Raw genomic sequence first — 27,025 nt, forward strand, 5'->3', positions numbered from 1 at the left:
GCTCATAGCTTTGTTTTGTAATTGTACTGAAAACCTGATCAAACAAAAAATATTAAAGCTGCACTCATCAATATTTTTTATTATAAATAGGGCTGTCAATCTATTAAAATATTTAATCGCAAATTAATCACACATTTTTTATCTGTTCAAAAAGTATGTTACAGGGAGATTCGTCAAGTATTTAATACATATACTAATATGATGCTTTATGCAAATGTATGTATATATTTGTTATTGGAAATCAATTAACAACACAAAATAATGACAAATATTGTCCAGAGACCTTCACAGGTACTGCATTTAGCGTAAAAAATATGCTCAAATCATAACATGGCAAACTCAGGCCCAACAGGCAGCAACAGCTGTCAGTGTGTCAGTGTTCTTGAGGTCAGAGGTCAAGGGACCCCTTTGAAAATGGCCATGCTAGTTTTTGGAGCGTCATTTAGCCTCCTTTGCGGCAAGCTAGTATGACATGGTTGGTACCAATTTCATATGATGCCTGTTTCTTCACTCTAGTTTTTAAACTGAGCCCGCTACAACCTAAAAATCGCAAGTTGCATTAATGCGTTAAAGAAATTAGTGGCGTTAAAACGAATATGCGTTAACGCATTATCACTTTAACTTTGAAACCCTATTTATAAAAAATGGATTAAATGACTATGAGTAATGTGAAAAGTTTTGCTAGAATTGACAAAATCACAGAGATTTATCACCTGACTCCGCAGTTCCCTTCAGCACTAAGTAGCATTTTAGCATCTTTAAGCGAATTGTTTTCACTTAATGGCCCTGAACTTTACTGTTTAGGCTCACTTAGTGTTGTTTCTATTTTCAGCGAAACAGCTATGAAAACTTACTGTACGCTACCTGCCCAGTACCAAACAGCTGACAGTAAAAGCTAGCAACTAGCTGGTGAACATAACGCAGCATTTAGAAGCTAAAAAGCCAGATCTTTTTTTTCAGGATCTGGTGGAGACCAAAAACAGAGCTAAAAGTAGAGTGAATATTGGACTTACTGTACATTCGCTAGGTGGACTGAACACGACTATATATGAATGCTAATGTTGCTCTGTGACAGCTGGATGTGTAAACAGGCAACTGTTTGCTAACACTTTAGCCATTAACAACTTAAAAGGCAAAAGTATGCCAGTATAATGCATTCCTTCAGCAACATTACAGTCCAATGGTTCAAAACTTTCATTCTGCAGGGTTTTCATGTATTCAAACCCTTTAAGAAAACTGGTTAAAGGTGCTCTATACGATATTAAGAGCATTTCATTACTGCGCTCATACGGCGGTTACAGCTGATAACGGCGTCCTGACCGATGGCGCCGTTGTGGAAGCACAGCACCCACCTTCCAGTTCCCCTTCAGGTTAACACTGTTAGCTCTGTCAGCACTGTTGCCATTGTTTTCACTGTTAGCGCTGTTCCGACTCGGTCATGTCTAGAAGGTAACCCGTAAACTGCGAATACTGATTTGAGATCTGCAAAAACTTGTAAAAAGTCTTGCAAAACTCGCTGCCCGACGACTTATCGTAACCTTAACTATTCAAGATCAATGCCTAACCTAAACCATCTCGCGAGAGTTTCCCCAACTTGCGAGTTCCCTTCTAGACACTACCCGCCGGCTCAGCTGTCGCTATGTTGAGAGCTGTGCGGAGGCAATAGAAATGCTGCCAAGCTCACATTTAGCACCTTTATAAGGGTTTGTATGAGTTATCAAATTTCTGTAGCGAAAATCTAGCCGTGTTGGCATGGTCATTTTTAATCCCTTTACCTGAAAGATAAATTAAATTAATGCAAAAAACAGGGCAATAATCAGATTACTACACTGCATGTAAACAAATTTATATTAGTTCTTGCCGTATTGCACGTCTTTGTAGTGATGTTGTTGCTTTCCAAGATGTCAGCGATTAACTTTATGATTGAAATGTGATTATTATAATTAGGAATGATATGGTTAATGGTCAAATCTATGAAATTAAAACCCAGTAAAAAAACCCTAATAAACCAGAATTATCCTTTAAAGTGTTGAGACATTGTTGAGGTCAAACTAAATATTTTTGACACATTTTAAGAAATGATTTAGGTCAGAAAGACAATAAGAACTTCTCAAAGGAGCCCTACCGGAGCTCTCACCCCAAACCCAATATGCACATGTAGTAGTTAAGGTACGCATACTGTTTCAGTTTAAATAGGATTTGTCTGTTTATTCAGAATTGATTTTTTTTTCTTTATAGAGGACTGCTCGGCACAGCGGACTGCTACATTATCGCTCCCCTCTGAGAAGTGTCTGAAGGACGAAGACAAGCTGGAAGTGGAGAAAGATGGAAAGGTTTTCTTTTTGAGGAGGAGCAACCGGGTTACTGCTGCTACCGCAGAAAATGACAGTGATGATGATGACGAGGACATTGACGAGGAAAGCGTGCGACGTTTCCTGTCAGAGGGCATCTTGGATGAAGACCCGGATGAGATTGATGAGGACTCGGAGGCGCTCAAGAGTGTGGAGAGGAAATGCCCCTACTGCCCTGATCGATTTCATAATGGCATTGGGCTTGCCAATCACGTGAGAGGCCACCTGAACCGAGTGGGCGTCAGCTACAATGTGCGTCACTTCATATCCCCTGAGGAAGTCAATGCGATTGAGAAGAAGTTTTCCTATCAGAAGAAGAAGAAAAAAGGTCAGCCGCTTGTTGCATGTATTTCTTTAGGCTGTGTAGATCTTGTCTGAGCAGATTCTAAAGCCCAGACAGACTGTTTTTGTTGTCTTTGTTTTTAATATATGCTTGACATAATCACCCTGACATGAGCCAGAGGGTATATTAGCTATACCATAATACTAATAATGAATGCCTGTTTCAGCCACAGTAGAACACATTCTGTAAATTTAGATTGTCTTTGCTTTGTGGACTAACTCTGAGGTTCATACTTGTATTTTGGGTTCTACTAGAACATGTTTACATGCTTTAATGTTCAAAAAAACACTTTATTTTTCTCATACCAGTTACTGAAGAAAAGGCGGGGCTTCAAGCAAGGTGTTTCAGGCAGTACAGGAGCAGTGTTTCTGTGGTGGAGAGTAACTCCCTTTGGTGTGGACTTTGTAACTTTGCAGACCTTTAACAGGCACAAAAAAAAACAAACAAACTAAACTAAAACTAAATAACACACTCAAGGAAAGGGAAAAAAGCACAAAAGCATGATAGGTCCTCTTCAAATTTCTGGTGACCAGCTGGGAACACTTGATGTGAACTGCTTTTAGAGGTGGTTACTATAACATAAAGCAGTGGTTCCATCCCTGGGGAAGCAAGGGTCATAACTCTGAGGGACAGCAAGATGATTAGCAGAATAAGAAAATAAAAAAAATGTTTACCATGTTCATCATTTTAGCTGAGCATGCTAACATTTGCTAATTAGCATTAAACACAAAGTACAGCGGGTGATGGGAATGTCTTTAATTTTGCTATTAGGTCATAAATCACAGTTATCTAGCCTAGATCAAGAGTTAAAGGGGACCTTTTTATGCTTTTCCCCTTTCCTTTAGTGTGTCATACAGTTCTTATATAGCCTAAAGTCCACACCAAAGGGAGTTACTCTCCCCGACAGAAACACTGCTCCTGAACTGCCTGAAACACCCTACTTCATGCCCCGCCTTTTCTTCCGTAACATGGTGATGTCACCATGTAACACATTTGCATAATACCTGCCTAGCAGCTAGTTTGGTACGCCCTCAAACAAAGCTAGTTAGAGTGGAGCTGGAGCAGAGTTTGGTTTGGTTGACAAAACAACACAACAGAATGGGCCAGGTGACCAATCAGAGCAGACTGGGCTTTTTGGGAGGGGGAAGCTCAAACAGAGCGTGTCAGACAGACAGTGAAAAGAGGTGCTGCAGCACAGCTGGTATGAGAAAAATAAAGCGTTTTTTGAACATTAAAGCATGTAAACATGTTCTAGTACAAAGCCAAAATACAAGTATGAACCTGAAAATGAGCATAATAGGTCCTCTTTAAGTGGTCATCAAAGTGATTACAATTAATCCGGAGGGGAACATGAATGTATGCACCAAAGTTAATGGCGATCCATCCAATATTTGTCGAGACATTTCACTTAAAATCAAAAATGTTAACCTCCTGGTGGAGCTAGAGGTAAAGTCAGGCGATCACCAAAGACAGTAGGATTCACCCTCAGGGGGCCATGATTGTCTGCAATAGTTGTTGAGATAATTCAGTGTGGACCAAAGTGGTGATCAAAGACATGGCTGTGATTCAAGGGGTCATAGGCCAAACAGGTTGGGACCACAGCACAGCTGTTGTTCACAGCTGTAAAGTATAAACAGTATCAGTATCACATTCAGTCACATGTCTAAACTTCCACTTGTATTGCCTGTCCTCTCCCGCAGTTGCCAACTTTGACCCCGACACATTCAGCGTGATGCACTGCGAGTTCTGCAGCGCCGGCTTCGACACCCGGGCCGGCCTGTCCAGCCACGCCAGGGCCCACCTCCGCGACTTCGGCATCACCAACTGGGACGTCACCATCTCGCCCATCCACATCCTGAGGGAGCTGTTCTCCAGCAGGCCCGACCTCGTGATCCCCACGGCTCCCCCCCGGAGCCCCGGTTCCTCACCGGAGGAGGGAGAGGAGGAAGAGGAAGAGGAAGAGGAAGAGGAAGAGGAAGAGGAAAAGGAAGGGGAGGAGGAAGGGGAGGGAATCATCGAGGTAAAGCTAGAGAGGGAGACAAGTGAAAGGACGCCGAGCGCTGCTGTTTCTGACGCGCTGCCTTCAGCATCTCCTCAACGCTGCAAGAAGGAGGACGGTGGGGAAGAGTGTGAAGGTCAGTTTTGCATTATTGATCCATCCTTTAAAGGTAGTATTGGTTGTTATTGTGTTTGATGCTGACAGTTATTACCTGGTGATCTGGCACTTTGAACTTGGCACAGGTTATATAGTAGTGAGTAATGATGGAGGGATGGAGAAGATTGTAACAGATGCATAAAGCAGTGTGAAATATGAGTGTAGATGCTGTTACTGTTGTTTTAAGTGCTTTTTGCTTTTTTACTCTGAATAAAAATCCTTAAAAGTAGTATTGGTTGTTATTGTGTTTGATGCTGACAGTTATTACCTGGTGATCTGGCACTTTGAACTTGGCACAGGTTATATAGAAGTGAGTAATGATGGAGGGATGGAGAAGATTGTTACAGATGCATAAAAGCAGTGTGAAGTATGAGTTTACTGTTGTTTTAAGTGCCGTTTGCTTTTTTTTACTCTGAATAAAAAAAAAGTAGTATTGGTTTGTTATTGTGTTTGATGCTCATAGTTATTACCTGGTGATCTGGCACTTTGAACTTATTGGCACAGGTTATATAGAAGTGAGTAAAGAATGCCTGGAGGGATGGAGAAGATTGTTACAGATGGATAAAGCAGTGTGAAATATGAGTTTACTGTTGTTTTAAGTGCTTTTTGCTTTTTTACTCTGAATAAAAATCCTTAAAAGTAGTATTGGTTGTTATTGTGTTTGATGCTGACAGTTATTACCTGGTGATCTGGCACTTTGAACTTGGCACAGGTTATATAGAAGTGAGTAATGGTGCCTGGAGGGATGGAGGAGACTGTTACAGATGGATAAAGCAGGGTGAAATATGAGTTTAGATGCTGCTACTGTTGTTTTAAGTGCTTTTTGCTTTTTTTACTCTGAATAAAAATCCTTAAAAGTAGTATTGGTTGTTATTGTGTTTGATGCTGATAGTTATTACCTGGTGATCTGACACTTTGAACTTGGCACAGGTTATATAGAAGTGAGTACTGATGGAGGGATGGAGAAGATTGTTACAGATGTGTATAAGCAGTGTGAAATATGAGTTTAGATGCTGTTACTGTTGTTTTAAGTGCTTTTGCTTTTTTTTACTCTGAATAAAAATCCTTAAAAGTACTATTGGTTGTTATTGTGTTTGATAGTTATTACCTGGTGATCTGGCACTTTGAACTTGGCACAGGTTATATAGAAGTGAGTTATGATGCCTGGAGGGATGGCGAAGATTGTTACAGATGCATAAAAGCAGTGTGAAGTATGAGTTTACTGTTGTTTTAAGTGCTGTTTGCTTTTTTTTACTCTGAATAAAAAAAAAAAGTAGTATTGGTTTGTTATTGTGTTTGATGCTCATAGTTATTACCTGGTGATCTGGCACTTTGAACTTATTAGCACAGGTTATATAGAAGTGAGTAATGATGCCTGGAGGGATGGAGGAGATTGTTACAGATGGATAAAGCAGGGTGAAATATGAGTTTAGATGGTGTTACTGTTGTTTTAAGTGCTTTTTGCTTTTTTACTCTGAATAAAAATCCTTAAAAGTAGTATTAGTTGTTATTGTGTTTGATGCTGACAGTTATTACCTGGTGATCTGGCACTTTGAACCTGGCACAGGTTATATAGAAGTGAGTACTGATGGAGGGATGGAGAAGATTGTTACAGATGTGTACAAGCAGTGTGAAAAATGAGTTTAGATGCTGTTACTGTTGTTTTAAGTGCTTTTGCTTTTTTTTACTCTGAATCAAAAATGGGACTGTCTGACCTGTGCGACACCGCTGTAGGCTACAGTGTGTGAAGTGTTTGAATCAGTGATGTCTGACTGTGGAGAAAAGCAGAGAGAGAGTGTGTGAAAGAAAGAGTGAGTGAGACACACAGAGAGAGAGAGAGAGAGAGAGTCACCGATGCCCGCGGTTGATGTGGCACTCGGTGCATTTATCCTCCAACCTCCTCCGCCTCCACTCGATTGGTCACGCCTTAGCTTAGCGGTGCATATGGGGGCAAAATGGCTGCTTCCACCTCCCCGTAGACCCAAACAATAGCAGGGAAAAAACTGTCTGGGCTTTCAGCTGCCGGGGAGTCCGATGCACTGCGGTTGCGGACCGGTGAGTAACCGCGCGCTGGAATCATTCTCACCCCGTGCACCGCGTCCCATCCTCGGATCACACCGCCGCGTCTCTCCGGTCACCATCATCATCATCATCATCGTACATCCAGACAAGACGTTCAGCCATTAAAAAACTCCTCATCATGTGAGACTATGTATAGAAAATCAATGTCGCCATGCATGCAGGTATAGCCCAGTAGTGACACGCGTGTCAAAAAAGCTCACAAAGAGGCTCATTGTTATTGTTTCGGGTGGTTTTTACGCACGGATAAATAGTGCTGATTTAAGGCGGTTTTTGTTTTTTTATAGTTTTCTTTATTAGTGTTTTTTTTATTGTGCACGAATGGGATGACGTCCAGTATTTTCAATGCTGCAGGATCTCTCTATAAAATTACCTACAGTTGCCCAATCCTCGCCATTTTACTTTTGCTTTGATTTTTTTTGGATAGAGGACACGCTGTGCTTTCAAGTGCACGCATTTGTGCATGTTTAGAGGCGATATTAAAGTAAAAAGATGCTCAGGAAACATTGTAACTTTGTGCACTGAACAGCAGTGATGTTATTACAACTTATAGAAGTATAATCGAAGTATCACTTTTTACTTGGAAGTGTCGGGTTGCTGCTTTTTTTTTAGTGTCACTCCGCACTGAATGGAATGGAATGGAATGGAATGGAATGGAATATGGAATGGAAGTGGCGCTTTGCTACTTTTAGTCCCGTTTATTATAATAATAAATAAGCCGGCTGATTGTGATGTTGCCATTGTGTTCCCTTATAATAGACGGTGTTATAACGCTGCGCTCCCGAGGTGTCACATCGCTCTTTTACAGTCAAGAGATGAACTGACAAGCGCAGAGCCGCCCACCAGACAGAAAGCATTGTCTGTCTCCACGTCTCTTTTGATTTACGCGATTTGTCGCAGAAAATGGCACTTTTGTCCCAGGAAATGCCTGACTGCGGGGGAAACCAAAGACTGCCATGTTTGTTTCATACATACAGTATAGTGCAATTATTACTTTTTTTTTTTTTTTATGACAGGGATTCATTACTTGGATTATTTGGAGACGTTATATTAATGCGCCTGTTATTATAAGGAGTGATAAATTATATAGACAATGAGCTCACAAGACTGATTCTGCTTCTCAGCCTGCGGCTTTTTATTTATTATTCTCAAAGATGCATTCTTATGCTTTCAAAGACTGACTTATTTTAGAATTATGGAAATTAAAATCAGATTGATTTGTTAGACATTTTTTCATTTTTAAATGTAAATCAGCTTTTATTGTCACACATTGTATTGTGCACAGCACAGCACACAGAAGTGAAAATCATTCTCTGCATTTAACCCATCCTAGTAGTAGTAGTTACTCGAGGGCACCTCGGCAGTGTATCCAGGAGGTGAATTGGCACCTCTACAGCGTGCAGGGACTTGAACCGACAACCACACCGCTACTTGCCTGATTAATACCAGTTACTTAAACCTGCAGTACGCAGAATATTTTTGGCATCATTGGGCAAAAATTCCATAATAACCTTTCAGCATATTGTAATTCAAGTGTTCTGAGAGAAAACTAGACTTCTGCACCTCCTCATGGCTCTGTTTTTAGGCTTTAAAAAATCTGTGACGGGAGACTTTGGCCAATCAAAGGTCATTTCATTAAGAGAGAGCGTTCCTATTGGCTGTGCTCCAGCTTGGTATTTCCTCAACTGATCTCAACATGGCTGCCGGGTCACAAACTTTCTCATTTTACAGCTAAACAGTGCACATGATTTTTTTTTTTTCAGATTACCTGTCTCATGAAGTTTTATCAGGATATAGTGACCGTTTTATAAAAATAAGTTTTTTAATCATATTTGCTCCATTTCTACCCCGTGCAGCTTTAATAGGCCTAATTAACATGGCGTTTCTACTCTTATATGGGTTTCGTCTGTTATGTTTTTAGGTGAGGAGGAGGAAGCAGCCGAGGAAGAGGATGAGGAGGAGCTCCAGCTTCCAGCTCCGGACGGTCTGAGCTCGACACAGAAAGCAGGGCTGTGCAGCGTGGACTCAGACGGCGTCTCTCCCGGGGAGGATGCAGACTCCAAGGGTGAGGGGAGGAGAAAAATGGGAATGCTGACCCCCAGAGTGTTGACAGGGGATTGGATTTGCTACAGCGGAGCCTTATCAGGGCTGTCAGTGGGGGAAATTGTAAAACTGACCTTAGGTCGGCGTTGAGGAGTGGCGACAGTACATCAGAGAGGGTTGTTCCCGGGGGGAATCGTCAGAGGTAGACAAATGTGTTTAGGAGCTAATGAGAGCACCTCTTAACACTTGGCTAGTGTTCGTGCAGACTGGGTGAAGATGTAGACAGGGAGGGTAAGTGAGGTGACGTGTCCTCTGGGATATCGGTGGCCTCTGAAAGAACCCCAGCCACCTGCTGTTTCTCTGCAAACTTGATGTTAATGCTGCACTTGGTTAAAGTGGGGATCCATTATTTTATTTATTTTTAAGTTTTTATACCAGTATGTAGCTTCCTAGTGGTGATTCTTATGTATTCAATTCTGAACATTCAACTTTAGGTCAAAGTATGTATATTTTAGCATAAAAATGCTATTTTCCCAAGCCCTTCTAAAACCTTTTTTCCCACGTGACCTGACATAGGTTTCTGCATGATAACGCTGCTACATGTACAGTATATATACATCCTTACAGTTTAATGTTACATACAGTAACTTAGATGACAGTCGGCACGCTCCCAGTTGGGAGAAGCAGACAGGAGTACCGGCATGGAATCAAAGCAATATACTGCTGAGGACGCCACGTTAGTTCGGATCCGAAAGTCAAAAATTTAACACAAACAAACTAACCGATCGATTCAGCGGTAGATCAGCAACTCCCCTGTTCTGCGAGGTAAAATTACTGTTTTTATGAATGTAGGCTGGTGGCTTTGAAGACAGCGACATAACAGCTTCAGATCCCCGTCAGAAAGTGCTGTCTGATGGCGAGGTAAAGCGGTGAAAATATTCTAAACATAGCATACACTTAAACTGATATTGATTTTTTTTTTTTAAATACGTTTTTCTGCTGCTCCCGTCCACAGCTGCTTTACTTCGCTGTCAGACAGCTCTTTCCGACGGGGAACTGAAGCCGTCATATCGCTCTCTTCAAAGCCACCAGACTCCATTAACAAAAACAGTAATTTTACCTCGCAGAACGTGGGAGTACACATACAACCCCACTTCAAAAAATCCAAACTTACCCCTTGAGTTATTTCCAAACTTAGCACAGCTAACTTTGACTCAACTAGTGCTCAGCTAACTTCAATTAGCTTACTTTGGTAACCTACGTCACTGCTTTTTGCTTTGTGCATTTCCATTTGAAAAAACGCGACAGAACGCAGATGGACCTGCCCTTTAAGTTAATGTTGTAACTTTAAATCTTTATGAAATGTATAAGATAAGGCATATTTATAATGTCTCACCAGCTGTTCTCGCCTTTTTTTTGCCTCTGCAGTCCACAACTTGAAGTGCGAGGTGTGCGGAGCTCAGTTTGAGACGAGGCGTGGACTGTCCAGTCACGCCCGCTCTCACCTGCGTCAGCTGGGCATCAGCGTTTCGGAGAGCAGCGGGGCGCCCATCGACCTCCTCTACCAAATCGCCAAAGAGCGCGACATAGACGGCCAAATAAGCTCATCCCCTCTCCAGCCCCTTCCAGCCAAGAAGTCCTCGCCGTCTGTTCCTCGGAAAGATGAGGAGTTAGAAGACATGGACTTAGACGAGAAACCCATCCCTCTCTCCGTCCTGGCCAAAGCAGCGAAAGTGGCGCCGCCCTCGTCCTCCTCCACGCCTACTACGCCTTCTCCCGGTGCCTCTCCGGCTCCGCCTCATTCTGCCTCCCCCTCCTCAGTAGTGAGGAAAGCCCCCATTTCCTCTCTGCTGCCCGTGTCTTCCCCCTTGCGCTCCCCGGAGCACAAGGCCGGGGGAATGAAAGGATTGACCTCTAACCTCTCTGCCACCGTCACAACCAAACCCCTCTGGGCGCCGCAGGAGAATGACGCTCCTCTCAACCTCAGTAAGTGCCTCTGATAACACTGTAAAAAGTTACATTATTCTTATGAATCTTAGTTTAATGTCTTCTTCATGTGCAGCGCTGGAGGTGGACCCCAACAAGGACATCGTTTGCCAGCTGTGTGGCGCTTGGTTCGAGACTCGGAAAGGCTTATCCAGTCACGCGCGAGCCCACCTGCGGCACTTTGGGGTGGAGTACTCCGAATCCAAAGGCTCCCCCATCGACCTCCTGAACCAGCTCATCGACTCCGACGACTTCAAGCACAAAGCCAGTGCGCTGCAGCTCAACAGCCACGCGGAGCCGCGAGGCCTCGGGACCACGCTCTCCTCCCCGAAGCAGTCCCTGCTGAGCCTCTCTTCCTCTTCATCCCTCCTCTATAAGGTGACCACAGCCGGGGGCGGGTCCACATCCAAAGCTACCTCTTCATCTGCCTCGTCTTTACTCGGCCCACCCGCCAAGCGTCACAAGTCCTCTTCCATGAGGGTCTTCCGCCTGAGTAGTGGCGAGCTCATGGCCCTTCCACACAGTGAGTGCTGTTTCACAGGATTGATGGTACATTCCTGGCCTTCACGTGAAGTGGGCTTTATCTGTCATAAATTCTGTTCTGATAACGCTTTTTCAACACATCTTTTAGGTGAACCTCCAAAGGAAATAGGCTGCGAGTTCTGTGGGGAATATTTTGAGAACCGTAAAGGCCTCTCCAGCCACGCCCGCTCCCACCTGCGCCAGATGGGCATCACCGAGTGGACCGTCAACGGTTCCCCGATCGACACCCTGAGGGAGATCATCAACCGACGGGGCCTGCCTTGCGCTCTTCCTCTAAAACCTCTCAAAACTCCGCCTCCGTCCTCTCCGGGACCCCCTCGCTCGCCTCTGCCGACCTCCTCCTCTCCTTCAGCAACCCTCCTCAGCCGTCTGCCCTTCGCCTTCGCCCGCCCCTCCAGTCCTCCTCAGTCCGCGGCGTCTAAATCAAGCTCGTCTTCTAGTGGGCTGATCCTCAAGCTGAAGCCAGAGCCGGTGCAGCTGGAGGTCACCACGCCTGGAGCCGTGGGGAGATCTGCTGGCTTCTCCGGTGAAGCTCTCAACTGTAGTTGGAGCAGCTCTGACAGCGTGTTCCCCCTCAACCTGGGTAACTTGGATCCTGTGTTTGTCTCCAGGGTTTATTTAGCAATTTAAAGGAATCGTTATACATTTTGGGAAATACACTTATCTACCATCTTGTTGAGAGTGAAGGCCTTTACACACTGGGGGCGTTTTTTTCATGCAATTAATTCGTACGTCAATATATTTTATCAAACTGTTGTTTTTGCCATGAGTACTTTCACACAGAACGCAAATATTACTTTTTTGTCGTAACGGGTTGATTTTATGACCTTTCGCACCGCGAATAAAGGCATCAACCAATCATGTTCAATCAATCACATTTTACTTATAGAGCACATTTTATACGACAGACGTAGACTCCATGTGCTTCAAATAAAAACGTAAAAAGTAATGCTTGCTTGCACACTCATACCCTTCTTTTGATCTGAGCAGGCTCTCTATGATAATTACATTCTCTGTCATTGACTTTCTCCCTCTGGTCTTTCCGTAGCCATGGCCCATGAAGTGGAGCCTACGCGAGATATCCGCTGCGAGTTTTGCGGGGAGTATTTTGAGAACCGCAAAGGCCTCTCCAGCCACGCCCGCTCCCACCTGCGCCAGATGGGCATCACCGAGTGGACCGTCAACGGCTCGCCCATCGACACCCTGAGGGAGGTTATGCACAAGAGAGGGGTGGGCACCTCCTCCTCTCGCTCGGACCAGGGAGTGAAGAAGGAGTCGAGCCACGGAGCCAACAGCCCCCTGTGGGAGAACACGGGGGGCACCGGCACCTCAGAGGGTTTGGGCATTTCAGGCTACCATACCTCCAAATACCGCAAATCTCCGCTCAGTTTGCTGCAGTCGGGGTCGAGGCTCCACAAGCAAGGCCTGGGGGCCACATCTGCTACCCCACCCGCGGGGAAGTTTTTCAGGCTGTCCCCTCTGGGGAAGAGGCCTCTGTCTGCGGAGGCCCAGTCAGCGGAGACCGCCAACTCGCCGTCACATCAACTTAAGACTTTCTCACCTCTGCCACAGGATTTCTCCTTCAAAAGAAAACCCTCCCCAGACAAGCACGGGCACCAGGGTGAGTAGGTTTTTTGCCTATCTTGTACTAATCTTATTCTTTAAAAGGAGGTCTCTTGGGGCGTTGCTGTAGCTCAGCTGGTAGAGCGGGCGCCCCATGTACCAAGGCTGAGTCCTTACTGCAACGGCCCAGGGTTTGAATCTGACCTGTGGCTCTTTGCTGCATGTCATCCTCTCTCTCCCCCTTTCATAACTAATTCTCTCTTACTATCAATAAAGGCATTAAAAAGCCCCAAAAAATAATCTTAAAAAAAGGAGATCTCTCATCACTTTCCTGTGTTTTTCAGATCCTAGTTGCGAGCTGTGTGGCTTCTACTTTGAGAACCGTAAGGCTCTTGCCAGCCACGCGCGAGCCCACCTGAGGCAGTTCGGCGTGACTGAGTGGTGTGTAAATGGATCCCCCATCGAGACGCTAAGCGCCTGGATACGCAGCAGGCCGCAGAAGGTGTTGGAGATGCATCGTAGCTACATGCAGGGTAACCGCTCCACCCTCAAGAAGGTGAGGAGGAAGGTTCATTTTAGCGCGGTAACTCCGGTCAATACAGGTGTTCTTATTGGCTTTACTACAGTTCAGCGAAGTCTTTTGTTGTGAGTGTGAACACTGTTTTTTTATATATATCAGCAGAAGAACTTGTGCCTCCCACAAAGCTCAGCAGCCATACAATACAAGATCATAACCTACTGTGCTACTGTTTCTGACACGCTCTCTTTCCTCCCAGCGTCTTTGAATAGGCGTCATGCCTGGAGATCTAACATTCCTCAGCTGGTGGCTCGACAGACATTTTGTGTCTTGGAAAGCTTCAGAGACGTGTTGTCTAACAGCTTTGAGCCTTACTGTAGATCCTGTGTCTTTACACCCAGCAAAAAAAAAAATCACTGTGGGGACAGATGCCAGAACAACTCAGCTATTGACTTGATAGTTGCCATAGTAACCAGGGTGCCTGGCAGCTTATGTTTCATCCTCAGATAAATTATGGCATGCTGTTGATAGGAGAAAACGTACGCTTTTTTTTCTCTTTTCTTTCTTCGCCTCCTGAATTAGTTTCTGGTGCATTTGCGTCACTGTCACACCTTTTCTCTGAGCTGTGATGTGACACACATACAGAACGGATCACCTTTTAAATGTCCTTGTAATCAAGGGAGAAATGAACCCACCTAAGCTGCACATATTGTACCGTACTGTTGTTGGCATGATTTGAAAAAGACTTATCATATAGATCATGAATTGATAGTCAATTGACCGAAAATTAATTAGCAATTATTTTGATTTATATTTTAATTGATTAATCATTAATACATTTTTCAGGCAAAAAAAAGCTGAACATCCCCTAGTTACAGCGTCTCAGTGGAAAGGATACGCTGCTTTTCTTTGTGATAGTAAACTCAATATTTTGTGGGTTTGAACAGAACAATTAAACTGAAAACATTATATTGGGTGTCAGGAAATCGTGATGGGCATTTTTTCACCATTTTCTGACATTTAATAGACCAAACAATTAATTGAGAATATAACCGTTAGTTATAGGGCTGCAATTAAATGTCAGAAAAATGTGAAAAATGCCCATCATAATTTCCCAGAGTTCATTGGTGACCAACAATCCAAAGATATTACAGCTGAAGCAAGATAATGTTTGGCATTTTTGCCCGATAAAGGATTAATTAATTATTAAAATAGTTGACAGTTAATTTTACGGCTCTAGTGAGCAACACTGCCAGTCAAAGGTATTTGAGCTGTGTATAGTTTAGCATTCATAATTACATCTCAGGCAATTAGCATGTGTATTAATACCCAAATACTGGAAAGTAAAAATAAGAAATGATGAATAAGTGAACTGAACAATATTTGAAAAATGTTCATTTAATTTATATGCATAATGATTGTATAAGTCACAGTACTCACCCTCACAGGTGTTTTTAATTGCAGCTGATGAGACCTTAGGTCAGGCTGATATTGGGTGGAGCCAATGTTGGGAACTGTGTGATGTCACCAAACTGTAACGACCAATAGAAAGGATGAATAAAATAAACAGGAAAGGAGACACGTAATCAGGAAACACCTGTGTGGTTTGACTGTATGTGTGTAGGGTCTTTACAGAGGTTTCTCTGTAAAACTATCTTTTAGTCCTCAGAATTACAATTCCCTGCCTTTTCATTAATAAAAAGTATCTTAACTCAAGGTCAACTTGTTAGCTTTCTGTGGAGCTTTCAACCTCATATGTGCAAAATGTAGATAATAAAATAGTTAATAAAAAAATACCAATTAAACAAGTATGCACCCCTACTAAATATTTCTAAAAGTTCCTTTTTATAAATTACCTCGCTAATATTGGCAGTCAAAATCCTTTCTACATCAAATTAAAGGAATATTTTGACATTTACTGCCATTTACTTGCTTTCTTTTCGAAAGAGTGAGTGCCTTCAAATGAAACTCGTGAGCTCGTGTTTACAACATGGGAAGTCGTGTACTTGATATGCGTGGAGTTCAAGTGGTTAAGTCGTGAAGAACACCGCTGCTAAGCAACGGCAATATTACATTTACTGTCGGCGTCTAGAAGCCACAGAGGCTAACAATTTAGCAAGCTAGCAAGTAGGTAACATAATGCAGGAAATGCAAAGGAATAATGACAGAGGAAGTAATGAGGCCACTGGGAATATCAACATATATTCAGACATATGATAAAATTACAAAGAAAAACAATATACGACTACAAATTACAATATATGAACTTATTATGCGCCGAAAATTAACTTCCAAGGCCTCCGCCATTTCTCACAACATCAACAAACACGTCACAACTCGTGAACTCTGAGCTTTCAGAAACTTTCCACTTACAAGGTCGTGAATACGACATGAGGGGGGCGTTCATATGGACTCTTCTCGTGAACACGGTAAACACGACCCTGTTAGATGGGACGATTGATACCACTCTCAGCCGGATAGCTTAGCTTAGCAAGTAAGTCATCGCGCCAGCCAAGAAATAGTCCAGCACATAATCCCCTGTGAAACCACAACATGGAATTTCCACGCTGCTGGCAGTTGCTTCATATTTCCTGCAGAAATGAGAGTGGTATCAATCTGCTCATAAGAGTATGTCCCAAAATGTTGAACTACTCTGAGGATGAATAATGCTATCAATGTTATATGAAGAAGAGTATAGTTGATACAGATTTACTATTTTACGCATTATTTGTCCTTATAATGACAGTACAACTAGTTCTGTTTAATATAGTATTATGATATTAACACCAGGACAGGGCAGACCACGTGTCTCCTGTTGATGAAATACTGATTAGAAAACTCTCTCTCTCTGCCCTTCTTCCAGAAGAGCAGCTCGCCTCTCACTGCGCTGACGGATTCTGATCATATCCTCCCCATCTCATCGCGGAAGGCCTCCTCTTCCTCCTCCTCCTCCCAGTGGTCTTCTTCTTTGGCTGTAAGCCTGGTGCGGCCGCTGAGCCGCGACGTCAGCCAGGGCTCCTCCAAGACCGCCGAGGGGGAATCCGGTACCAACCTACACGCTCCGTTCAGGCCGGGCCGCGGCAGTCCCAGCCTCTCGCGACTCGCCGACGGCCTCCCGCTTCAAGCACAGGTGGCACGCAGTGAGCTTAACGTCCGCCTGCCCAGAGGTACGTCAGGATGCAGCATATGTTTTTTGCTCCCATGCGCTCAGTCAGGCACATATGCCTGCATGTATCATATACCCACTTCTGTACATTTTGTAAATTGTCTGTAGGGAACAAGGAATGTAGCAATGGGAAAGACAAATGCCCATATAAAGAGAAGCTGACAGAGGGAAAGTGGCTATATCAAGTTAGTCTATATCGATCCTTACAAACTAGGACAACCTTTCACAACCTTTCACCATCACTTTCACTGATATGTTTTGGCGTTAGCAAACACCTGTCAGCAGCTCAAAATATGTAAATCTTTCGAGACCGTTGTCCAATTTACAAACGTGTAGGAATATGACATCAAAATCTACAAGCCAAATGCCAACTACACAATCATCCGGACTAAGATAAGCAAGCTAGTGTTATGCTAACGGAAGACCAACAAAACCTTCGCCTAATACTGCATATTTAATATACCGGTATCTGGCAAAATGAAACCCTTAAAAATAGTTTACATTTGTCTTTGACTGTATACTATACTACAATTCAGCTTTTGAATCTTATTCACTGTGCAGTAGGGGTGTGACGATTCACTCAGCTCACGATACGATACGATACACGATATTGGGTTCACGATCTCGATGCGATACGATATTATAACGTGCTGTTAGCCGCCGAGCCAATGCGCGGTTAGCCGCGGCAGTGCGTTTATATTGATTGGTTCAATTTCGGCGAGGGCAGACCAGATTTTACTGTGCATGAGTTGTACCCTGAGAGGCTGCAGCTTCAGCCCTGGAGCCACATATGTACGTAGTACCTATTATGCCCTGATATCGCGATCCAGTTTTTTGTCTCGACGATGCATATCGTCACGTTTTTATATCGCGGTATTTCGTTACACAATATTTCGTCACACCTCTACTGTGCAGTGTTTTGTGTTAGTTTTTGACACTTACCAAACAGCCAGCAGATGGCAGTCTTAACATTTATCCTCCATAAATAAACGACTTCCCGTGGGTGACGTCCCATTCCCTATTGAATTTAATCTTGTTGAGTTGGTAGTGCTAGACTTGCTAAGCTTCTAAGAAAAACTTTTCAACCATTCGACTCTAAAAACGTTTCTACTATCGAAATACTGTAAATTGTCTGAGCTTGGTTGGCTGTTGTTAGCCGCGCTAATACCAGTAAAACGAATGACGTTCCCATCAACCTCAGCTGTACTTTGTGTTTAGTTCTAATTAGCAAATGTTGGCATGCTAACACACTACACTAAGACGGTCACCACGGTAAACATGGCAAACATTGTGCATGCTAAACATCAGTCTGTTAGCATACTGACATTATCATTTAGCTAGTACAGCCTCGCAGAGCAGCTAGCATGACTGTTTCTTTAAAAAAAACAGGTGACTGACTGCGGCTACACAATAACAGGGTTAACTGTGGGATACATTAGATGTAAGACAGATAAAAAAGAGTCTGTTATGCTACAAGAAAAACACTGAAAGCGAGGTGTTTCATCAGGGGAAATAAATGAAATGTTTGCCACAGAACTGCGCTAGCCTTTGTTTTCAGTGACAGTGCCTTTAATCTTTATTTTTTGACAGGTGAATTGGCTTGCATTATTTATTTTGTATTTATTTTTGAAGAGTAGAAAAAGGGCTACATTTTTACATCAGATGTATTGAAGAATATTTGTACAAAATTAACCTTGGAAGTCCAAAATTAACTAAAAGAGCAATACTGCACTGATATACAAGTGGCTCCGCTCCACTTTGCACCAACCCCGTTTGTCTCATCTTGCTAAGGTTTCGAGCGTCGGCCCTTGAAGCACCCGTCTTGCCCAGATGGAACAGAGAGCCCTCCGAAACCCCCCCGCACAGGCACCGTCCCCGCCCTGGTGCCCAAACCACCCTCCTACCCACTGGTCAAACTGGTGGGCAAGTTCTACACCCTGAAGTGCCGGTGAGTTTTGAGGCGGCAGCATTAATAGAACTGTCTGGCTATGTTTTAAATAGTCCCATAATCCCTCAGCAGCAATCCCCACCCCACCCCCTGCTGAGCACTACTCCACTTTTAGTGGCTGGTGCACTATATTGAGAATACTGAATCATTTGGGATTTTCAGCCAACACGAATGAGTGCTTAAGTTCTGATGTGACTGCAGTACAAAAGTTTGAACAGAATCGGCTGCTCCCTGGGGAGGCACTGAATTTAACACCGTCAGTTTGTATTTCATTTCTTTGTGCCGCAGCCACGGAATATGTAGATTACTGATGTAGTGTTGTTTTGCATAATTCCATCTTTAATATGTTTTTCTGTCTGCGTCAGGTTCTGTGAGGTGGAGTTTCACGGCCCGCTGTCGGTGCAGGAGGACTGGATCAGACACCTCCAGCAGCACATCCTCAAGATGAACTACAACAAGGCCGCTGCACCCAAAGCAGCCTCAACTGCCCCAGTTGATGACCCGGCCCCGGCCTCCACCTCTACCTCCAGTACCACCTCCACCACGCCTGCCCTCACCTCCACCGTGACCTGCGCCACAGCTCCCAGCAGCCGCTCCCCTACGCCTCCGGTGGCCGAGCGCGCTCAGCCCGTCACTGCCACAGAGATTGTAAAGGTCTCGGAGGAGCAGCAGCCCACCCTATCTCCAACATCTCTTCCCCTCCCCACCCAGACAGTGTAAGCTCACATTCATCACTGTCATTTAACCCCTTTTGTTTTCTCCTGCCTTTTTATATATCTTTTCGTCCATCCGTTTCTTTCCTTTGGCCTTCACAAAGTGTTGTTGAGGAGGAGTGTTTCCCCTCCAAAGAGCCCTCTGAGCCCCAAGCACCTTTTGATGCAGCTTTCTAGACTGTTACTAAGTCCCGTTACCAGGGGAACCAAGCTCTTCTGGCTTATCTGCGCACCGGGAACGGGCGATTGTGGGAAGTGTCGGAGAGATGAACTAATGTTTTGTGTTTGCCTTGTTTATATTGAATGTCCAGGTTGTTGACGTGGACCGTTGCTGTACCTCTCCTCCCATTCACGGGCGATTTAGGGGTTAATGTAGCCCTTTATCAAACTTCGATTCCACCGTTTTGCCCCTTTTTCCCTTTATGAACTGTGCGTTACTAAGACCGGTGAGACTTTGACCGTGTCTATTGGCACGCTGGTAGCGCTGGCCTCAGCCTCTCACCCGAAGGTCCTGACTGAGATTGAATGACATTTCTAATCATGCTATAGTCTCGTGGTTGAGACTTCAAACATGTGGTAACACTTGGTGTTAAAACAGGCACTTTTAACGGTGACATTGTCACTTAGCACTTAACTGAAACGCCCATTTAAATGGGCGAAATTTGACTTAATTGGAATTGGTTAAAGGAGCAAGAAGTGGAAGCACACCCAAAAAGGGAAAAATCCCCCTTGTTAACTTTATAATGTAACGCTTTTCCCCCAAAATATACATTTTGCTTGAATGTAGCTTAAAGCACCTATTAATACCTTTTTATATGCACACAATCAAACATATGCCCCATGTTACTACGCCATTGATAGTTTTCATGATGTTATTACTCCACAGTCTGCTGTTGTGTTGGAGGCACGATCGCCTTTTTAATCTGCATCGGAGAAGCAGGGCCATAGAAAACGTTCAAGGTTACAAGTTTTTTCCATTCACAGTGTTGCCATTTTCTTCCTGCCTTTTTTCCCCATTCAACCCAAGTTATTATTTATTTATTCTTATGCATCTGAATGTGGTAAGCTAGGTCATTTTAAAGCTAAAGTAGAACTCTGGAATGTTTGAAAATAGGTCAGCGGTGCACTTTTACACTAGTGCACAATGTGTGTGTGTGCGTGAGTGTTAGTTTGTATGTTTGTGTACATACATAGCAAATGTGCATTTGTTTCCCAATTTAAAGAGAACCTGCTGATAGGAAGTGGACTAAACGTGGGAACCTGTCTGCGTGCAGTCTTATCAGGACTTAAATGCATCCGTCATCGTGTTGGGATGTGCCAAAGAGTCTGTTTACTTCCTTGTCTTGCCTCTGTAAAAGCTGTTTACATTGGACCTGATTGGTGGAGGAAACTCTGCACAGCTATCGAATTCAAGTTCCTCCGCGCTGAACAATGGACTGAACCGGCGGCGATATGCATCCACTACATGCACGGCAGAGAAGAAGAAGACTTCGGAGCGGCTTCGTGGGACTCGTGTTGTTACTGTAGGGTTAGATTATTCCAATTAAACACGAACCAAACTTGATTTTGAACAGGGCTCTTGAGAACTGCCAGCCCCCTCAGTCCAAACACAGAAACACATCTGCGGTCTGTTTCTTCCTACGTTGCTTCAGAGTGCGTTCAACCCACGACTGAAGCAATAACTAAAGGGTCCACGTAGGCTGGCGACCTTTTCAAAGTTCCAGTGTTGCCCATGTTTGAAACATGACTGTTCGATCCAATCGACACCCAAACCCTTTTATGGAGTATAGATAACATACTATATAACTACATGTACTTAAGAAACTGTTGATGCTAGTAGAGCTATCAGCAGTTCTATTAGCGAGGTAGTTAAAAAAAATAAGTGATCTTAATTCCTCTATCGTGATTTGATTTCAACCTTTGATGCTATGTAATTTTTTATTGCTCTGTGCATTTCTGTATTTGCAGTCCTGCAAGGTGAATCTTTAGAGTATTTTTTATTTTTATCCGTTAGTCTCTCCAAGCTGAAACTTTTTGGTGCTGGTGAGAATGTCGCGGGTCGGGAGCCGGCGAGTGACTGAAGACGTTTTAATGTGATTGTCACGTCCTGATATCAAAGGACTCTAATACGCAGGCTTTAAAGGGGACCACTGTGCACGGCGAGATTTGATCCTCTCCTGCGTTCACAGAGTAAATAGATGCCGTGGCCTCTTGCAGGTGTTGTGGCGGTGTTATTGTGTGAGACGCAGGCTGGTGCATTAGAGTTCCCCTTTAAGATTACCTGAACAAGCCTCAGCTGGTGTAACCGGCTGTTTTTGTGCGTATGTGTGTGTGTTTGTGCGTACGAGTGTGTAAAAAGACTGATGATTAAGAAGAAAAAGATGCAGTTGAAGAAAGAACCGTACTGTACACAAAGGGTTAAGTTTTAAGTGAATCAACTCCAGAACAAACAATAAATGTGATTTCAATTTCAGACTCTGAATCGTTGCCTTTGTTGTAACATCACAGCACATCGCCCATCTTTTGGTACGATTGTTGGAGTTGGAGTTGGATGTGATGTTCAATGTTGTGTGGAAACTCTTCAGTTGTAATGTTCTTTGGCCACTAGGGGGAGGTACAGTGTCAGCTTAGTGATGGTTACATGGTTAATTCCAGGCAGACTTGAATACACTCTTAGATGGATGGGGAAAACAGAAGCTAGTCAGGAACTTAATTGGCCACAATGTAGAAATAGTCTTTGGCTTCAAAACATGGCATACATATAAACACAGAAAAATACAGTTAATTGAGTGACGTCATCTAGAACAAAACAACACATTATGACTGTAAAAGGCATAGATACAGAGTTTTAAACGTCACTTTTGCTGCTGGAAACACAGGTTGACAAAACAATCTAACACTATCCCAACATGGATGAGATATCCTTACTGTAAAGTGCTCAGAAAAAAAAACGGAAATTTAAACCTTTACAATTATAACTAAACTCAATTTGCTGATAAAGATGATGTGATATGACTGAAAGCTCCGGAACAGCTACTAAATAGACATTGTGAAGAGATTGTTTGTATCAAATTTGAGTTAGTAATAAGACACATTTTTGGTAGCTCTAACTTGTTTATAAACGAGGATCACTTACAATCAGGATCGGTTTTATTTGCAAAGTACATAAATACAAGGAATTTGACTCCGGCTTTTGTGCATCCCTCTAAACGTACTTACACAGAAATAGAAAAAGAACAGCTAGGGACAAGGACAACAAAGCTGGACAAATAGAGAACACTGTTATCTCAGGACTGTTATGTACACAAGTAGCGAAAAAAATGGGTGTATACACTTTCTATAAATATATATATATATAAAACAACAATGACCAACAATACAATTTAAAAAATAAAATAAAAAACGTCTTTATATATGAGTTAAGTTCTTCAAGTGTAGACAATACAAATAGTGCAAAGAAATCAGGGGAGAGCGCAGATGCAGTCCCTCACTACCATAAATCATGCAGTCGAGATTCCCACATTTGAGGAATTCGAACAGGTCAGCTCAAGCCTCAGTGCAATGGCTAAGCCTCGACATAGGTTAACCACCTTCATGATCATGGTATCTCCCCTGCTAGGTAAGATGTGAAAAGCATTCATATTTCTCACTTAGTTGCACCTATGTCATGCTTATATTTTTTTTTACCAGCTATTGTACTATCCATTCTTCTGTTTTTCTTTATTCCTAACATTCAGGTTTACTCACCATATGACCACTAAAACATTTTTCACCAGATTCTTATATATCATAATCTAACTATGCTTAATAACTCCAAAATTATTTAAAATTGCAATAAACAATATTTTTACATTGTATGTAAATGTGAAGGGGAGACTCGTGGGTACCCAAAGAACCCATTTTCATTCACATATCTTGAGGTCAGAGGTCAAGGGACCCCTTTGAAAAAGGCCATGCCAGTTTTTCCTCTGCAAAATTTCCTTCGTGACAAGCTAGTATGACATGGCTGGTAAAATGGATTCATTAGGTTTTTCTAGTTTCATACGATACCAGTATCTTCACTCTAGCTTCAAAACTGAGCCCGCTACAATCTAAAAAACACAAGTTGCGTTTATGCGTTAAAGAAATTAGTGGTGTTAAAACAAATTTGCGTTAATGCATCATTCTCGCATTAACTTTGACAGTCTTATTAACAATAGATCAGTCGACTATGCGTAATGTAAAAGTGTTGAACCCACAGAGAATTATCACCTGACTCTGCAGTTCCCCTCAGCTTTTTAGTGTCTTTTAACTCAATGTTTTGGTTTTGCGACCTGCAACTTGTTTTCAGCCAGTTAGACTGTTATCAGGTCAATAAATGGGCGTTATCAGTGGTTATAAGCCTGATAGATGTGGGTCAGTAGGTTCCTGCTACACCCACTAATAGGTTTTATCATCGATTCACGTGGGCGATCTTCGAAAGAAGGAATAAAAGAAGACGATAGCGACCGTAGTAATTATGACAGGAGCAAAAGCGGAATTCAGGCACTGTTGTATAGACAGTGTGAAACTTGATGTGGGGTGAAGGTTGGGGTTGATGGATGAACACAAAACATAGGGCTTTCACCCAGGAGGCTGGGGTTCGTTTAAGCCAATACATGATTCTTTTCACTAAACTTAGAGTGTTTTTGTTGCCTAAACCTAAAGAAGCCGTTTTCTTTGTGTTCAAAACGTAACGTTTCATTTAGTTTTTTGTGTTAGAAGGTGTTGCTTTTAAGTTTCCCTGTCACTTTTACAACGTAGTAGGCGTAGTAGGCCCCTAATGACCCACAACTATGGTGCTCATAGCAGCCAATAACGCACACTTTAATGGCCTAATAACATTCAAATTGGGTACACCCACATGCCTCAGAAAAAAAGCTAGAAAGCTGCTGATTTAATCTCAGGCAGAGCAGAAGAATATCTATACTGGCTACGCAGTATTCACTTCTCTTTTGATCTCAGCTAAACTATAAAATATCTGTCTCTTTAGCTGCTAAATGCTCCACTATGTTCACCGGCTAGTTGCTAATTGTGTCTATCTCTCAACAGTAAAGCTGCGGGACGGAAAACCACAACAAATGAGCTGAAAGATGCCAAACAGTGTTGTAAGGCTGATGGAAACTGCAGACTTGGATAATAATTATATTATTATAAGTAGTCATGCGATCAATTGTCAATATAAGAATATTGATTATAGCTGCTTTAAGTACAGATTTAATGTGGCGAAGCGAGCCTCCTTTAAGAGTGTTTCCTCATAAGCTCAGAGAGGAGACAAATAAACAGAATGACTTTAACGACATTCATGTTTTATGACAGCAATTCTCTCGACCTGAAACCCAGGATGCCACTTCCTAGATCAATTCTTATTAACCTCACTTGCGTCTTCAAGAAAAAGCAATAATTCTAATCAATGATGAAGTTAATGAGTTCTACTAAATTGACTGCACAGCGTTGTAAGTTTGTATGCTTTAGCAGTAAATTCCAAGACCTTGAAACTTTCAGTCCTTATTGACTGATGTCACCGGACAAACAATATACTGCATGAATACAATGGCTTATATCTTCTGTCAAAATACCCTTTAATCTGGTGTGCAGTGCGTAGACGATGGGACCTCTATGTTTTACTTCCCACACACATCCGAAAGGACAATGGTGTCTTTTGGTCCTGGAACCATGTGCGTGGATCACATTGTTTTTATTCCCTTTAGTTCATTCAGTGATGGGAAACTCACTGAGATAACAGTGTGGGGAAGAGCGAAGAGACCTGAACTACTGACACAGCTTGGAAACGTTTCATATTCAAATTATAAAAGGGGTCATTCACAATGTAATTAGATGTTTAGTTTGGACTTCAACAAAAAGAGAACGATCGCACCATGCTGGTGCAGCTGCAGATGTTACACCCCCAGACCGCCTGCCAATACACAAACACTTTGAGATCACAAATATCAAGGGGCTGCGTTCTGAGTCCAAATAAGAAACAAGGCTGCAATAAAAGAAAGTTTAATACAATTAAATATAATCTTTAACCACTGAGACGCAGATGGTATTAATAGGAGAACAGTTATTTGTTAAGTAAATAAATAACTCTCTTGGATTCCAATAAGAGGACAGTTTTATTTAACGTGTCAAAAATGGAATGTGAGGACGCATTTTAGTGAAACATTTATCTGATGACACATGCTGTAAACAGCAGCAACATAATGCATAAACAACTCAATCCCTAAGCAGAGCAGCAACTCTTTTGGGGAATTTTATCACTGCATGGTCACCAGTTCACGGCTCCAGCCATATGTTTGTTTGTAATGGATAAAAAATAAGATTGCACACACAAATTTAGATGAAAGCAGAACTTGTAAAAACCAAGAAAAAAGCTGCTTGAAGTCTTATCAGAAGATGTTCTGCTGGAGATCTTTTGATGGTCTACAGCTTCCTGACTATCATGATGTTAATCAAAGTGCGACAGAATAAATCGCTCCAGCTGTTTTCCCAGATACTTCAGTCTCTTATCGCGTGCCCAGCAGGCAGCGTTTGGATACACAAAGCCAGTTTTAGATCTGACTGGTAAAAGGCTAAAAATGAAGCAAAACCTGTGAAATGCGTCACAGTCTTAGGAGAATATCTTTCTTGCTTCTGCCTAACACGACTACATTTATATATTTATATATTGCGCTGTGTTATCACCTTTTTCTCCTTCTGCCACCTTCTCTTCCTCTTTCTGTCTGCCACCCAGGTGTTTTCCTTTGGTCCCTAACCCACCCCGGTGTTTACTTTCTTGGCTCTGCTCTCTAAAAATCCCTGCAGAGGATTTGCAGCGCTCTCATCTGCTGTCTAATACGCTTGTAAGATTGATAACACACAGCGCATTGATGCCAAAATAAACTGCACTTGACTCTACCCTTTTCCTGATATCATTCATCTATGGTATCAAATCTTTCTTTCTCTTCTTCTTCTTCTTCTCCTTCTTCTTCTTTTACACAATGTTTCAACATGTGGCAGTCGCAAGGCTTTTACAAGGACACCAACAATCTCAACACACTTTTTTAGCTGAGGATCCAACTCTACCTCAAAGTACCGAGCTACTGAAAACACGTGGTCTCTGTTTAGACACACCCGATTCGACTGTTATCAGGCCATTAAATAGGCGTTATTGGTTGCTATAAGCACCATAGATGTGGGTCATTAGGGGCCTACTACGCCTACTACATTAAACGTGAAAGTGAAGCTTAAAAGTAACATGTTCTATGCTGTAAAACTGAATGAAACGTCACGTTTGAACAAACAATAAGGCTTCTTCAGGTGTAAGCAATGAAACAACAACTTCTTTAGATTTAGGCAAAAAAAAACAAACAGTTAAGTTTAGGGAAAAACATTGTGTTTTGGGTTAAAATAACTACGAACACAAAGACAACTACACATTGTTGGTTTCACACGGGATGTGAACTCTGTTCTCCTGTGTGAAAGTCCTTTGTTTTGTGTCACATCCTTCTTCCCCGACCTCCAACTGATCTCCACCACTTATGGAGTTTCACACTGTCTATACTGCAGCACCTGACTTCCACTTCTGCTCCTGTCATAATTACTACGGTCGCTACAG

The 27,025-nt window shown here is 42.7% G+C and overlaps 1 protein-coding gene and 1 non-coding gene across 4 annotated transcripts in view; one reads left to right on the forward strand and one right to left on the reverse strand.

Annotated features, from left to right (window-relative positions):
• si:ch211-194b1.1 (protein Wiz) overlaps window positions 1–21,882 on the forward strand; it is a 30,683-nt gene extending 8,801 nt beyond the window's left edge. For all 3 annotated transcript variants that reach the window (XM_037791001.1, XM_037790999.1, XM_037791000.1), the window contains exons 7-17: window positions 2,239–2,679; window positions 4,395–4,829; window positions 8,850–8,993; window positions 10,400–10,957; window positions 11,034–11,480; window positions 11,589–12,083; window positions 12,549–13,121; window positions 13,408–13,619; window positions 16,444–16,747; window positions 18,538–18,694; window positions 19,060–21,882. In XM_037791001.1, the coding sequence (XP_037646929.1) occupies window positions 2,239–2,679; window positions 4,395–4,829; window positions 8,850–8,993; window positions 10,400–10,957; window positions 11,034–11,480; window positions 11,589–12,083; window positions 12,549–13,121; window positions 13,408–13,619; window positions 16,444–16,747; window positions 18,538–18,694; window positions 19,060–19,414 (4,121 nt within the window). In that variant the 3' untranslated portion in view covers window positions 19,415–21,882. The remainder of the gene's footprint in view (window positions 1–2,238; window positions 2,680–4,394; window positions 4,830–8,849; window positions 8,994–10,399; window positions 10,958–11,033; window positions 11,481–11,588; window positions 12,084–12,548; window positions 13,122–13,407; window positions 13,620–16,443; window positions 16,748–18,537; window positions 18,695–19,059) is intronic.
• Window positions 21,883–22,869: 987 nt separating this feature from the next.
• Window positions 22,870–23,034, reverse strand: LOC119502580. The gene has a single exon (XR_005210103.1). It is a non-coding gene; the product is annotated as a U1 spliceosomal RNA (small nuclear RNA).
• Between the last annotated feature and the right edge of the window lie 3,991 nt (window positions 23,035–27,025).

Source organism: Sebastes umbrosus, chromosome 14, assembly GCF_015220745.1.
Source record: "Sebastes umbrosus isolate fSebUmb1 chromosome 14, fSebUmb1.pri, whole genome shotgun sequence".
Classification (NCBI taxonomy): domain Eukaryota; kingdom Metazoa; phylum Chordata; class Actinopteri; order Perciformes; family Sebastidae; genus Sebastes; species Sebastes umbrosus.